Source organism: Danio rerio, chromosome 11, assembly GCF_049306965.1.
Source record: "Danio rerio strain Tuebingen ecotype United States chromosome 11, GRCz12tu, whole genome shotgun sequence".
NCBI lineage: Eukaryota > Metazoa > Chordata > Actinopteri > Cypriniformes > Danionidae > Danio > Danio rerio.
In genome coordinates, this window is record NC_133186.1 from 24072232 (window position 1) to 24087113 (window position 14882).

The 14882-nt window shown below is 36.9% G+C and overlaps 1 protein-coding gene across 12 annotated transcripts in view; it reads left to right on the forward strand.

The window, feature by feature from the left end:
• The window catches only part of foxp4 (forkhead box P4), a 487998-nt gene that overhangs the window by 359071 nt on the left and 114045 nt on the right, over nucleotides 1-14882 (forward strand). For all 12 annotated transcript variants that reach the window (XM_073915911.1, XM_073915914.1, XM_073915912.1 and 9 more), the window contains 1 exon segment: nucleotides 3357-3534. In XM_073915911.1, the coding sequence (XP_073772012.1) occupies nucleotides 3367-3534 (168 nt within the window). In that variant the 5' untranslated portion in view covers nucleotides 3357-3366.

Here is a 14882-nt window from a genome sequence, read left to right on the forward strand (position 1 = left end):
TCCACCCTTTCTTGTAAGTGCCAAAGAAAATCTGCTGATATTAGTACATAAAAAAGAGAAACCTCAGTGCATAGCCAATGCATTGCGTTACCATGTTGCGAAGATGCTGGTCCTGGGATTTTAGTTTTTATCTGTTGCAAGCTGATTTTTTTTTTTTCTCTCTCTCTGTTTTTGTCCCTGAAGCAAAGGCAAGTTGGGTCCCATTTCTCTTCCGTCCCAATTAAAAGGCTTTTTTGTGCATTGCCCTCCCCCAAATGCACATTTTATCTTTTGGATCTGAGGAAGAACGCCCACCCTTTCTGTATCCCTCACTCCCCCCTTAGAAGAAAAAATGCATCTTCCTCTGTTTTCACAGGTCAAAGTTCAGCTAGAGGGGCTTCGGGGGCTAAACAAGATGCGGCAAGCCTCAACATTGGCGGCTTAGATGAGCCTGCCAAAAACAATTACAAGACGCTGCAAACTTCTGTCTCACAGCCATAATCAAAGGTTCCCTGTGCAGATTTATTGGGCTGCTTTATTTACGACCTTCCATTATAGCGGCAATATACACCCATTACGGGATATGACAAGGCTTCATGCTTGCTTACACCCCGGGCTGGTTAATATGGCAGTGATGCACTCGCTCAGCAGCTGCTCATTTCTTAAAGCTTTTCAGTGCATCTTTTGGACAATTTGTGTTACTCACATCACATGATGAAGTCGGTTTAGCCTTGATGAAAATGCAGTGGGTTTTGAGAGATCCTACACTCATAAAAATTACAATTCTGAAAGTGTGATTTCACAGATATGCCCTAAAACAGGAATCTTAACTCTAGTCCTACAAGAAACACTGTTACTGTGGAGTTTATTTCCAACTGCTAAAGAAACAGACCCGAACTAGCTAATCAAGGTCTACTAGACTCAATCCCAAATGACACACTTTATGTGCACTTGTGGTCATGTGGACTTGGCTGCTACATTCAAATGTCCATCAAGTCCACTAGACCATAGGGAGTCCCATTCATGTGTGTTGAGGCACGTTGGAGCTAAACTCTGCAGGACAAGTGGTCATCCAAAATAGAGTGTAGACACCACTGCCTTAGGGATTGGGCACTAGAAGGATATAAGCAAGTGGTTTGGTCAGGGTTGGGGTTAAATGCTGCATGGAAAGTGAAATTTAAGGTGAATCCATAGTTGAGAATCACTGCCATAGAGGAATCAAAAATCTGTCAAATCATACTGGAGTCTGTTCTTGGCTCATTCTTGGCCAGCCTAATGAAGCCTTTTGCCAACCATTGGTGCATTTCCACAGACAAACAAGTGATGATGCAACACTGCTAGATGTTGTTTCTCTGATTATTACCAGTTTAAAATCAAACATTGCACTTCCCATTGTTTCTGTAGGCAATTCAGGTTGTTTTTGTACTTTTTTGAGAATGATTCTACCTCTTGCTGTCATTTCTGTCTTTCTCAATTTAAGTCTTTGATTGATTGACATTGTGTCACTCTCTCCATTGGTTTACATATTTAGACATACAGAGCAATAGAGTGCAATTATATTACATTGCTCAATGAAACAACTCAAGACAGTGTCAGCATTTCTCTACTCCATGGCTCTGTTTAGGTTTTTAGGGCTAGAGTTGATCCAATAATCTGGCCTCTAACCCCCTTTTTTTGTGGATTGGAAATGCATAGAGTAGTTTCACAATAGACCAGAAACCCTTGTTATTAGAAAAAAGGTATTTGGGGTTTTGTATTGTTCAATTGATTATTATTATTTTTTTTTTTTTTTGGATTGATGTAAATTAACTAAACATGGTTTAGAGTTCTTCACAGGTCCACACGCAATAAAACTACCCGCATCTTTGGTTTGCATCCCTCATAATGCAAGACATGCCTGCATCCTTTTCAGTCATGCGATTTGCATGACTACCTCAGTTGACAGCTTTGCATGAAGTATATAACTCTTCAACCAGGTGCTTTTAAGCGATTCAGACTGTGAATTTGTTGGAAATAATAGCCCTCAAGTTTACAAAAGCGTCCTGTCGTACAGTAGATCTGGGTGTGGAAGCGCGTAGTCTTCTCTATCTATCTTCAGCTGTTGTTGTGGCGAGCTTTACTGCACAGCACGTACTGCATGTGTAGATAGTACATTTCCCACAATACAATCACAAAGCAGTTCTACAGGTTGTTGCTTGTTGTTTTTAAATAAATATCTTACGGCTCTCATAAGCAGACAAACAAGCAGACAAGGTTAAATAAATCAAAATGCAAAAAAAAGGTCGTAAATTGCATGTGCCCAATTCTTAGGTGTAGTGTTTGTGTTAAAGTTGGTTTCATGTATGTTTTTTATGTGATGTGATGTTTTGTTAGATTATACAATTTCATTATTTTAATATTGGAAAACATGAACAGACTAATGAATAAAATATCACTGTTCTGTTTTCATTTGTGTAGTCTTCATGATTAGTTTTAATGTATTAAAAACTTATTTAAACATTCAAAACATTATAAAATCGGTGTCATTTAAGCTGTTGTATGCAGAACTACATGTTTAATGCATTTTAAATAAATAAATCTATCAGGACAAAAAATGACAGCAAAACTGGCATCTTTAATTCAGGAGCACTCGCTGTTTTTCTAATAAGACTGCACACGTCAATAAGTCATCGGTTCACTGAATCGTTCACTCATTTGAAGGCTTATTTCTTTTTTTCCCTTTCACTCTCTTCACCTCTTAAAGACACTAAATGCATTCCTCTTCTCTTGGAAGTTGCTTGTGTTTTTGTGCTGCCTATAATAAGGTGCACAAGAGGTTGGTGTTTCTTTTCAGCAGACGTTTTCTAATTGAAAGGGTCGCTTTTGACGATGTGGTGGATGCATCAACACTTTCTGTCAAAGACAAACGTCCTTCGATCAGAGCTGATGCACTGTATTGTAACTTTTGGTGAAGGGAAAAGCATGCCACTCTTTTACGGCACAATGCCATTTTGGTTTGACACAAGTATCTCTTCAGACAGACCTTCGTTGCGCCTTCCTCCGCATTTGTGTCCTTGGCTATCATTGGCTGTTCAGAGGCTCAGGTGGTTCTTTAGGTATGTCCAAATGGATGTATGGTGCACTGCTTGTTTACTATGTTCTTATCAAGGTTAGCAGCTGTGCCACTGTATTTCTAACTCCGATTAAACACTTTCTGATGGGGTTGATTGTGAATCTGGGCTATTGGTTTGTGTGTGTGTGTGTGTGTGTGTGTGTGTTAGCTTTTGTGGTCGAATGCATTGGCTGCATAGATCTTGGCATGATGTAGAATTTCTAACAATGCCTGATGGTCACTCAGCACTGATTTTTCATTTATTTATGTCTTTTTTCCCTTCAAGGTGCCACGTGATGATGGTAGAATCAGCAACTGAGACCATTCGAACAACACCCTCCAATCAAAATGGAGTCAGCAGTCTAAGCAGCCAATCAGACGGCGGAGGAAGAGAGGGTGGGTCCAACGGTGACACCAATGGGGAGATCAGCCCGGTGGATTTACTGCATCTTCAACAGCAGCAGGTGTGTGTTCTCTAGTCCAACTTCAGGAAGTGTCTTAGCTGTTAGTTGTTTCTTGTGCAATTCCTGTCTTGCGCAACCTACAAACAAGTAAAAAATGAAGCAAACTGAATCACACAGATTTCGAAACCTCAGTGTTGATTGCCTGGTTTATTTTCTTGCCACTCTTCACATATTTAATGGGACAAATATTTTTTTAATTACAAGGATAGTTCACCCCGACATAAAACTTTAAGTACTTAATGCATTAATTAGCCTGAACTAATGGGACCTGATTGTAAAGTGTTAGTTAATAAAAAGGCTTCCATTAACTAGATTACAATGTACCTATTGTTAATATTGCACAACTCATATGGTGCTAAAGAGCAGGGGTTCCCAAACTTTTCAGCTCGCGACCCCTAAAATAACAATGCCAGTGACTCGCGATTCCCAAATTCCTCAGAGGTGGTTATAAACATACAAATGTTCCACACACAACAATAAGCCTATATAAACACCAGCATATTGACAACACAAAAAGTGCAGCAGTTTAACAACCATATAATTTTTATAGTCATTTATTAATTTGTTTATTTTAATATTAACCTCAGCTAAAGAGACTGGCGGGCACATGTTTTTTATAGCACATGTCTATTCTTGGTTTAATTTTGTAGACCACCAATCAGAGAACATTCTCAGTGTTCAGTTGTGTGCCTGTATTTATTGTTAATGTATTTGATTGCCATAAAGGTGTCAGAAAGTTTAACCTGGTGCTATAAAATCAATCTGCTGCAGCTGACGCTATTGCTGTGTTGTTAATCTAATGTAAACACTGGAGTCCAATGAAAAAAATAATTTAAAGGGTGATGGCTTTTCATTTGCATGTTGTTGTTTTTTACTATTAAAACTACTATTTTTATATTATGTGGGTTATGATTAAAATATAGTAATTTTAATAGTTTGATAAATTTATTTGACATTTTGAAATCACCAAGCGACCCCCTGTCATTGTCCCGCGACCCCCACTTTGCAAACCACTGCTATAGAGGAGGGATACGAGTCAGGTTAGGGACATGTTTAGTGGTATAGGTAGGTTTAAGGGTGGGTTAGCTGTAAAGGATCAATCAACAGTGTACATTAGGTATACTGTAATAACATAAAATAATTACAGCTGTAATTACAAAGAGAAAATTAATTAAATATAAGTACAAAGTAAAAACACATGTATATTAGTGCATTGTTTAAAATGATTCACTTAAATGGAAGTTAATTTATTCTTTCATTCATTCGTTCATTTATTCTTTTAACATAAAAATAACTTTTGTGAAGGAAAATTTCACAGCCTAAGAGGGTGTAAAAGTATTGCAGAAGTTGTTGCACATGTAATAAACAGCAGCTCATTTTCTTTCCTTAATAAGTTGGATAGGGCTACATTTAATATAATTGATTTTTTTTTTGCATACAATTAAGCCTAAATTATTCCACTCCCATTAGGGCTGAGCGATTTGGCGATTTATTTATTGAACAAGTTTTGTACAGTAAATATACTCACATACTGCAAGTGAGAGAATTTTGAATGAAAGATGCATTACTTGATTTTAAAATAGTTGAAGGAAACACACACTATCTGCTATTTGTGATTATGTATTGAATGTCAACTTTAAACAATTGAAATTATTACACACATTGCCTGAAACAGTCAATTCTTTCGTATAAAAATGTGATAATAAATAACTTGCACTTTTGGAAACAAAATAAATTATTTTCAATGTTAAATTTTTCATATAAAAAGTAGAAAATAAGCAGTATCTAAATCAAATGACTTGTACATCCTTTAAATAATATTTTAAAAAGTGCATTGCTTCTGTAAACAAATATTTTAGTGTAAATGATCATTTTATTATGCCGTCTCTGCCGCAGTTTCCATTCATCATCAATGTAGTGCAAACTTGCGACATGCAGTTAAATTTTTGAGAGGTGTGCAGGTATGCGACCGCATGAAGGCTGTGCCAGACCATACCTGTGTCTTCGATGCAGAAGTATAAAGTAGCCTTAACAGAGCAGGGTCACATGACTCCACACATGCTGGGGAAAGTAATTGAAAAAACTGACCTGGAAAAATGTTAAGTTCTTAATGTCAATTTTGATTACTTTTCAATTAATCGCCCAGCCCTAACTTCCATGTGTTTTCTCTGCTTACAAAGTATTCACCACAAAAATTCTTTTCTGTGTTCAGAAGAAAGCAAGTAGCGCAAGTTTGAAATGACAAAGGATTGAGTTAGTGAGTTCATATTTTGGGTGAACTAATCGTATAACCAACAGGCCTCATATTTACATACAGTCATCCAGAACTGCACTCGGCGGTTTGATTTCGCTTCTGTACATGATGTAGACTCTGCTGAATTCTTGACTCTTCTGGTCCAGTTTGAGCAGCAATTTCAGTCTCGCCTGAGTCACAATGATCCTCGAAGCGACTGTTTTATGCAGTGACACGTCAGCGTGCAGAGGCTTGTGCTGTTTTTGCTCTCTGGCCTATGCGTCAGTGTCTTCCATATCCAGTTTGTCAGTTGGAATTTCCTCCCTTCCCGGACTCTCTTGGCTGAAACACTCTTTTTCTGTTCACACTCTCCCCTAAATGCTTTGCAGACACACAGAGGGTAACAGGAGCCCTCAACCTTGTTATCAGTGACACAGGCCGCACGCTTGGTAACAGATCCTTGCCTTAATGTAACATTGATGAACTGTTATTAAGAGAAAGTGGGAGCTGTTAAACTAAATTATTTACCACTCCAAGGTAATACGGTGTGTAAGTGTTGCTGCTTTTTATCCTTCTATTCTGGTGTGCATTAGAATGTAATGATTGTTTAAGGAGTTTTCAAGGACGTTCTTGCATCCAAACTTGATGAGTTATCAGCCTTGACCTTCAGTCATAATTCTTTATGTCCTCAATATATATATATATATATATATATATATATATATATATATATATATATATATATATATATATATATATATATATATATATATATATAAAGTCGAAGAAAAGCAACAAGTAGGCTACCTCTGGAATTATTACAGTTATTTTCTATTATAAAGGATTTTTATTAAATGATAAAATAGTCAATTGTGCACAATAATAATAATAATAATAATAATAATAATAATAATAATAATAATAATAATAATAATAATAATAATAATAATAATAATAATAAAAATAATAATTAAAAATCATAAAATGACAAAAAATAGTAATGTATTTGTATTTAATATATTTTTAATATTACTATCTTTAGTTTATTTTTAACACATTATTTATATATTAGGAAAAAAAGCTTTTATTCTGCCTTAAAAAAAACAGCTTGCAAAGTATGACACGATTATCCTTAAGATACATAGTTACATTGTCAGTTCCTAGTTGACATATGAAGTATGAAAAGCATAATGTAAAATGTTTTGGATATAACTTTTATAAAGAGCTACTGCTGCCACCGAAGACCAAAAGTATGGGTCGTGTAGCATGAGAGGGAAAGTGGAAAAGGAAAATAAAGAAGGACAGAGAGGAAGGAAAGGAAGGAGAGAGACAGAGTGTGGCATTGAGGCCGCGGCGGCTGTATGTTTGACATTGGAAATGGTTTAGAGCAGAAGGAACTGGCAATTTCTATCTCTAATTAAAGGCTTTGGCTCACATGACCATGTACAGGTGCACCAACACCAGACTGCGGAGCTGGAAAGAAAGGCTTCCTTGTGTGTGGTGAGCCTGTGCTCGCTCAGCGGGAGTCTCAACGCACACACACACACACACACACACGCACACACACACACACACACACACACACACACACACACACACATACTAAGAAAGAGAGAGGATCCAGCCAAGGAGGAGTGCAAACATTCACATTTATTACTTCCACTACAATTCCAAGTCCTCATTTCATGTGACAGAATAAAAGTATGCAAAATTGTTATTTTGCAAGTTTATTCCTTCTCTTTTCCTGTTTTGCTTCTCTTCAAATGACTCTCACTTCAGTGGTGATTTCGTATTCATGACTTTATTTTATTTTATTTTTTTTTTAGCAATTTTCAGGTGAAATTTGATATTCTATTAGCTAGTTTTATATTCTTGTGAATCCCATAAGAATTTACATCATCTGAAAACGTAGAAAGGACAAAAATGTGCACCGAGAAAATGCTGAATCAAGGTTGTACTATTCTAAAGCAATTGATTGCATTTAACATTAATAGCTAATGATGTTACATTTATTGTAGATAACATCAAAAGATTTTGTCAAATTGTGAAATATAACTATTGTTTTAGTATGTTATCAGTTTTTTTTTTACTTTCTACCCATTATTGTGACTTACACATGTTTGCAAAAATGTTTTAGAATTGCAATTTCATTAATACTAACTTTATATCTCGCAGTTTGACATAAAATCTGTTGATGTGACTTAATATTCTGTTCTAAAGCAAAGTTTGACATTAGATCTCCTGATGTGATGGAATATCTCAAAATGTTAACATTATAAACTGCAATAATTTTAGTCATTTATATCCCACAATTTTTGACTTAATATCTTACAGTGTGATATAATATCTCACAATTCAACTTTTCTCAGCATTTTTACATTTAAAATGCGATTCGTAGTAGACTTTTTGCATGCAGGCTAGACAAATTCAGAACTTTCTTCAGTTGTGTAGATACAAAATATGCCGCAAAGAGACCTTCTGTGGCATGAAAGATGTAAGCCACTGTCTTTAAGGATTTTTTATGTGGTTGCTTGCATATAAGCACATATGTGCACGCCTGTGCCAGCGTTAATATGTAGGTGTATGTTATTTCTCCATGGCCTTGAGCCTTATGGATTGAAGCTTCACACACCTGCTCATCTTCCAGTAGCAGTTTTTTTTATACATTTACTTTAGTGTTATTCAAGTCGCTTTACAGAAAAATACTAAACCTAAGAAAGTCTTCTAGCATCTGTTTAAAGGTCTAGGAAATTTATAAATGCTTAAATGTTTGGATTTTAAAGCCTCTATAGTCACTTTGCTGGGAAATCAGCATCCAAAAACGATACATTTTGTAACTTGATGTTTTGCTTTGTTTGGTTTTAAGCCTGGGCAAAAATCTCATGTTATGATATAAGTCATCTCATATCCTTTGAAAATGATATATCACGATATAGGATCATATCTTTAAATATTGTCAAATTGCACAACCCTATTTGGTCAAAAATCATGGCTTTTTATGCAGTTTCAGTTGAATGACATTCTCCCATGTCCTAACCCCTTTGTCCACAGAGATATCCCAAATATGCTTCTCCCCCCCCTCTCTCTTTCAGATGAAATGTATGTTCTGTGCCAGCCAACGACGCAGTGCGCCCTTTGATATGGGTGGCATAGCCATAGAAATCTCCCTCTTTTATTTCATCTCAGATAGCCATTGTTCATAAGAATCTGATGAATGAATTAGTTCATCATCAAGTTCCCTCATTTGATTATAAATGAATTGAGAGTTTGGCCTTGAAGCCAAATGACTTTAATGAGGAAGGCTCTGAAAATGGCAAAGCAAGCAGTAAAGTGTTATCATGGCAGAGCCTCCTAAAAAGTCATTTATCAAGTTTTATTGTCTTGCTCCGCTATCCTCATCTCATACATTTTTTTTCTTCTTCTTTTTCTTCTTCTTCTTTTTTAATGGAGCGGGTCAGTATGAAGCCCCGGGAAGGACTGAAAAAGAATATGGGTTGTTTCAAGAATACTTTCAAGGGCCTTTCACAAAAAAATTTCACAAATTCTTTGACCTATTGATAGATGTTAAGCTTTAAAGATCTTAATTGTCATTGTACCGATACAGTAAGGTACTTCACAAAGTTGATGAATTAAGTTAGAAAAATTCAGTGTAATAAATAAAAAGTTTATAAAGTTGTAAATAAAAGAGATAAAGTATGTGGAATAAGTGGTAATAATTGAAATATCATTTATTAAAATAAGACTATATAGTATCTAAGCATAAAAGCTAAATAAAAAAATATATATATTAATGTACAGTTGAAGTCAGAATTATTAGCCCTTTTTGATTATTTTATTTGATTTTACTTTTTTAAAAGTTTCTGAAATTATGTTTAACAGAGCAAGGAAATTTTCACAGTATGTCTGATATTATTTTTTTCTTTTGAAGACAGTCTTATTTGTTTTATTTTAAACATTTTAAGATCAAAATTATTAGCTATTTTTTTCGATAGTCTGCAGAGCAAACCATCCTTGTACAATAACTTGCCTAATTACCCTAACATATTTAGTTAACCTAGTTAAGCCTTTAAATGTCACTTTAAGCTAGTGTTTTGAAAAGAATATCTAGTCAAATATTACTTACTGTCATTATGGCAAAGATAAAATAAATCAGTCCTTAGAAATGAGTTATTAAAACTATTATGTTTAGAAATGTGTTGAAAAAAATCTTCTCTCCGTTACGCAAAAATTAGTGGAAAAATGAACAAAGGCTAATAATTCAGGGGGGCTAATAATTTTGACTTCAACTGTATCTTAAAAGTAATGTAACCAACATAACAGTCTATTTTCCTTGTAAAATAATATAAAGTTATATGCTTTATCTTATGCTGTATATGCTTTAAATATTAAATAATAAAAGTGTAAAACTTTTAACAATACAAATTTAAGAAAATAATGTTTTTTTTTTCCTTACAAAAGTTTACAAGTGAAATAATAAATCTTAATGGAAAAAAACTACAATAAAAATGATTAAATTTATACATTGTGTATGCAATCAGTTGACCAAATCAGTGTAATATTCATCTAATTTTAAAAAGCAATTAAAAAAAGCATCTTAATCAAAGTGAATGCACACCTATTGGGCAGTTTATCTAGTCTCGTCTCTTTTTCCGAGTAATCTATTACCTGGAAGCGGCATAGACCAGCGACACTGGTTAAACACCCTGCCAAGAAGCGTTGGAGCAGAAAAACAGTCCCAGCTCCCTCTTCGCAGGCCCACGTTGTCAGAGCACAAAGCACTTTCTCCCTGGGCCCCTCGGGAGCCTGGGAGAAATCACAGGCATCTACAGACGTCAAAGACTCAACAGTCTTTACCAAACAAACAGAAGCCCAGCAGAGTGATGGCGAATGCGAGCAGAGGGGAGGGTGAGATGGTGAAGTACCGAAAGAGAGCACCGGGATGGGTTTGAGTCAGAGGAACGGAGGCAGGCATCTCAGGAGAGGAGGGGATGCTGGGTACGGACAGATACGAGCTAGCCGAGTCAGAGAGGGTAAGAGAAAAGAGTCGAGAGGGAAAGGGGAAAGTGGGGCTGAAGTGCTTCGAGAGAATTGGGAGAAGAAGGGGGAGAAAGTGCAATGCTGAGATGTGTCAAGAAAGGGCGCCTGGGCCCCCCTGAGGAATGTTTCTTGTCTGCTTCACAACCCGAAGACCAGCAAAACTCTTTGCTTTGTAAAAAAAAAAAAAAAAAAAAAAAAGAAGAAGACAGGAGAGGTAGAGAGAAAAAAAAACAAGAGTGCACACTAGTGGAGTCCTTATAGAATTTCATCCTCTTGTTGCACAAAACCAGGAATCCAACCAAGGGTTTTCTGTTTTTCATTCCCTCGAGTGTTCTTCACTTCAAATGGTCCCGCTCCGTAGCCCATCTAGAGCTACTGCAGCCTGGGCAAGGGGGAAGTGGCCTTGAAAGACCCCTCTTCTGCTCCTCGCTTTCTTTAATAGGGAGGTCTTATCTTTTTCTTGCTCTCTTTAGGGATACAGTAGACCTGTGGTTTCGCTTCAAAGAGACCATTTAGATAGGATGTGCCCCAAATGGTGCGTAGCAGGTTACGGACATTGTGGGATACAGAGCGGCTGCCTTGAAGCACTGTGCCGTTTTTTTTTACAGCTAACATACCTTTCAGTTGAAAGACAGCCAGGTGTGAGAGAATCTAATGCTGCAAACAAATGAACATTACATTCATTTTATTTATTGTGGAATTTGATTCTAAATTTTATGGATTTCTACCTGTGTCAAAGTCAATTATTTGGCAATAAAAATACATTTAAAAGATAGTTGACTCAGAAATTGACTCTATTTTCTCTCCCTTAAGTGGTTTCCAACCTTTTTTTCTTCTTTCTACACAAATTAAGATCAGGCGACCCCTGATTAATAAAGAGACTTAACCAAAAAACGAATGAATGAAAACCTCCAACCATTGACTTTCATAGAAAGAATAATAAATACTGTGCAAGTACGTGGTTACAAGTTTCTAGTTTTCTTCAAATATCTTCTTTTATGTAAATGGTGGGTAAATATTTATTTTGTTTTTGAAAGAACTATCCCTTTAATGCATAACATGTCTTACATACAAAATCAAAAATGTTTGTTAAAAAAGTTAGATTTTTGCTATAGGAAATCCTTGTTTTGTGAGCCTCTAGCAGAATTTTACACTAAATGCGGCTTGTCAGGATGTTGAGCCTCTTGGAGCCTCGATGCTGTGAATCTTCTTTCAAATCACTTTTGACCACTTCAGAGTTTTGGGTTAAACTCTCGAGAGGAGTGATAAGATGAGCAACTGCTTCCTAATTAGTGGAGATTTTAGATAAAGTATTGCAGATTGGAGATGTGAAACACACCAGAGAGAGAGAGAGAGAGAGAAACAGCCAGACTCTCTTCTGAGAAAGACAAACATTGACAGCTCAACATTGGTTATGGTTTGGAGCTGGTGCATGTGGAGACCACATCATTGTAAAGGTCTGGTTCTTTTGCTCTGATGGCCTACAGACAGGAGATAGCAGATGATTTCACCGTCTCTCTCACTTCCTCATCACTTTGACTCTTTAGAATTTGTGTTGACACGGACCGAACAGTTCCAACTTCAGGTCTTATTTTAGTAGCTTTGCACTTTGCTAATGTTGATTTGGATAATAAGTGTTCATAAGGGTATTTGACCATTTACGTGTTGTTTTTTTGCCCTTGGAGTATATTATAAGGAGAACTTGACGGTTTGTCTTCCTGTGGTCATTGTATCATAACCCACCCCCCACTTTTAATGTTATTACAACTCTGAATTACCCGTCTTCGTGTGCGCGACGTTTGCTTTACTCTTTGTTTTCTCTGGCACCGTCCGCCATTAAGAGGCCATAATGGACTCTGCAAATTGGTCATAATGGTAGCTTTAATTAAACTGTCCACAGCACAGATGGAAAGAGCAGATAAAGGCATATAGATCTCAGATGTCTGGACAGATAGGCCATATTGAGTTGGCTGTCCTGATGGCAGATCATAGGTACCTGTGAGGCAGTCTAGACGCTCTAATTGGGTTTCTGCGTGTGAAATGCTAAGATAGGAAGTAAGGACGATCTGACAGTCAGGGTGTTTGGCCTCTCTCCCGTCTCATTACAGTCCGGAACGGCCCTCTGTTCGGACAGTAATGGCCGTATCACATCCTCCGTGTGAAATGAAGCTCATTTGACCAATTGCAGTCCATCATGTCGCCGGTCACAAGTCCTCGGGTCCGCTAGCACGACAGAGCCGCGCTTTCTCATCTTCTCCTCAAGCGGCTTAAGTCTAACGAACAAAAAGGGAGGGAAAAGGGAGGGAGAGAGACTTAAATACAGGGATCATATCCCTTTTAGACAAGGATGCAAGGTGATGGGGGCCAGGCCAGAAGCCAGCTTAATAACATCCAGTAAATCGAACATTGTCAGCCCATTGAAAGGTGTCATCGCTTAAAAGCATTCCGCACTTTTAATTGTGGCCCGTCTCATTGTACGAAGGTCAGTGAAGAAGAAAGGTCAAGCTAGGTCATGAAACACTGGTGGTGACCGAAGTGCGAGGGGTTTTTCGGGAGGGGTGGAGTGTTAAGGGAGGGTAGTTGCCTAGCATCTGTGGACAACCTCAATAGATGCCCAGCAATACAAAAAAGACCTCCGGCGTTCTGGTTTCCTGTAGTACTATTGAAAAACTTGCATGGCTTTAGCGTCTTACACGGTTAAGACGGTGGTAGTTTTTGAGAGGACGATTCTTTACTTTCTTTGTTGCGTTCACTCAAAGCACTTGGAATAAAGAAAATAAGGCCTTGATTGATCACTCTAGTGAAAGTTCATTTGCCGCCAGTTTCCGTCTAGTATGGGTTACATATGTTCCTTTCTATAAGCTAAGGTTCGTTCGAAGCGTAATGCATTTCACATGTGCTCTGAGATATTTCATATTCTTCATCTAATGATTTTTTCACACATCGAGTCCTAATTCTGGAATGTGGGAATGTCATATTTATGGGAGGGTAATAAAACTAATTTATGGCTTTTCCAGGGAAACCTTTGAGAAGGCTAAAGAGGGCCGCCGTTAGCATGCATTTACATACGTGTGTGTGCTAGTATGCTTCACTCTTTTCAGCTGAAGTTACATTAGGAGCAGTTGTGGCAATGCTCAGTCGCCTCTTCCTGTGTCTATCCATTGCATCTCTCTCTATCCAGAGCATCTCAGAAGGAGTGCCAGCACAGCTGGGCTCAGATCAGTTCCATACACACGTCCAGACCACAGTAGCACTGTCAACCAACACATTTACAATAATGAGTAACAAACTCATATGGGAATAATTGCGAGAACAACAAGATGTGAAATTTTATTTCTGCTAAAGTGTTTGAAAAATAAGAGGAGTAGATTTATGTGTGGATTTATTTTTTTGCTTATTTAAAGACGTATCAAAACATGTATCATTCATTCATTCATTTTCTTTTTGGCTTAGTTCCTTTATTAATCAGGGGTCGCCACAGCGGAATGAACCGCCAACTTATGTTACACATTTGTTTAAATTTTGCTAAGTTATTATGTTTTTTTTCACTTTTTGTATGTTTATTTTTATAATTTAATTTTATATAAATGCACAAAAGTAATAATAAATACAAGCAAACCGTTTCTTTGGTGCTGGTTGTGGTGATTTATTTATTTTTTATTACAGCTTTTTCATTGCAAACTGTTTTCATCATGACATTATTTCAATAGTTACAAATGCAGATGTAATATACACATTAGAGTATTGCACATCATTAGGATGTGATAATAATGATATTTATATTCGAGTATAAAACCCTAAATCATTGTAATCATTATTCTTCATTATATTTTGTCCTCTGACTCACACGACCTCATTTAGTCTCTTGTTTTAGGTGAACACGCTCAAACATAATAGATTTGCGCCAACAAACACTCACGTCCCACTGTCTAAAGTGGTGCCACAAAGCCACCTTTTATTCGTTGCCTGTAATTTCCACGGCCTGGGCAGTTCATAGGCAGTGCTTGAAGCACATCAAGCATTGACCTTCTTCTAGTCACCATGGCGATTATGAATGATCCTCAGCTGGATACTAATG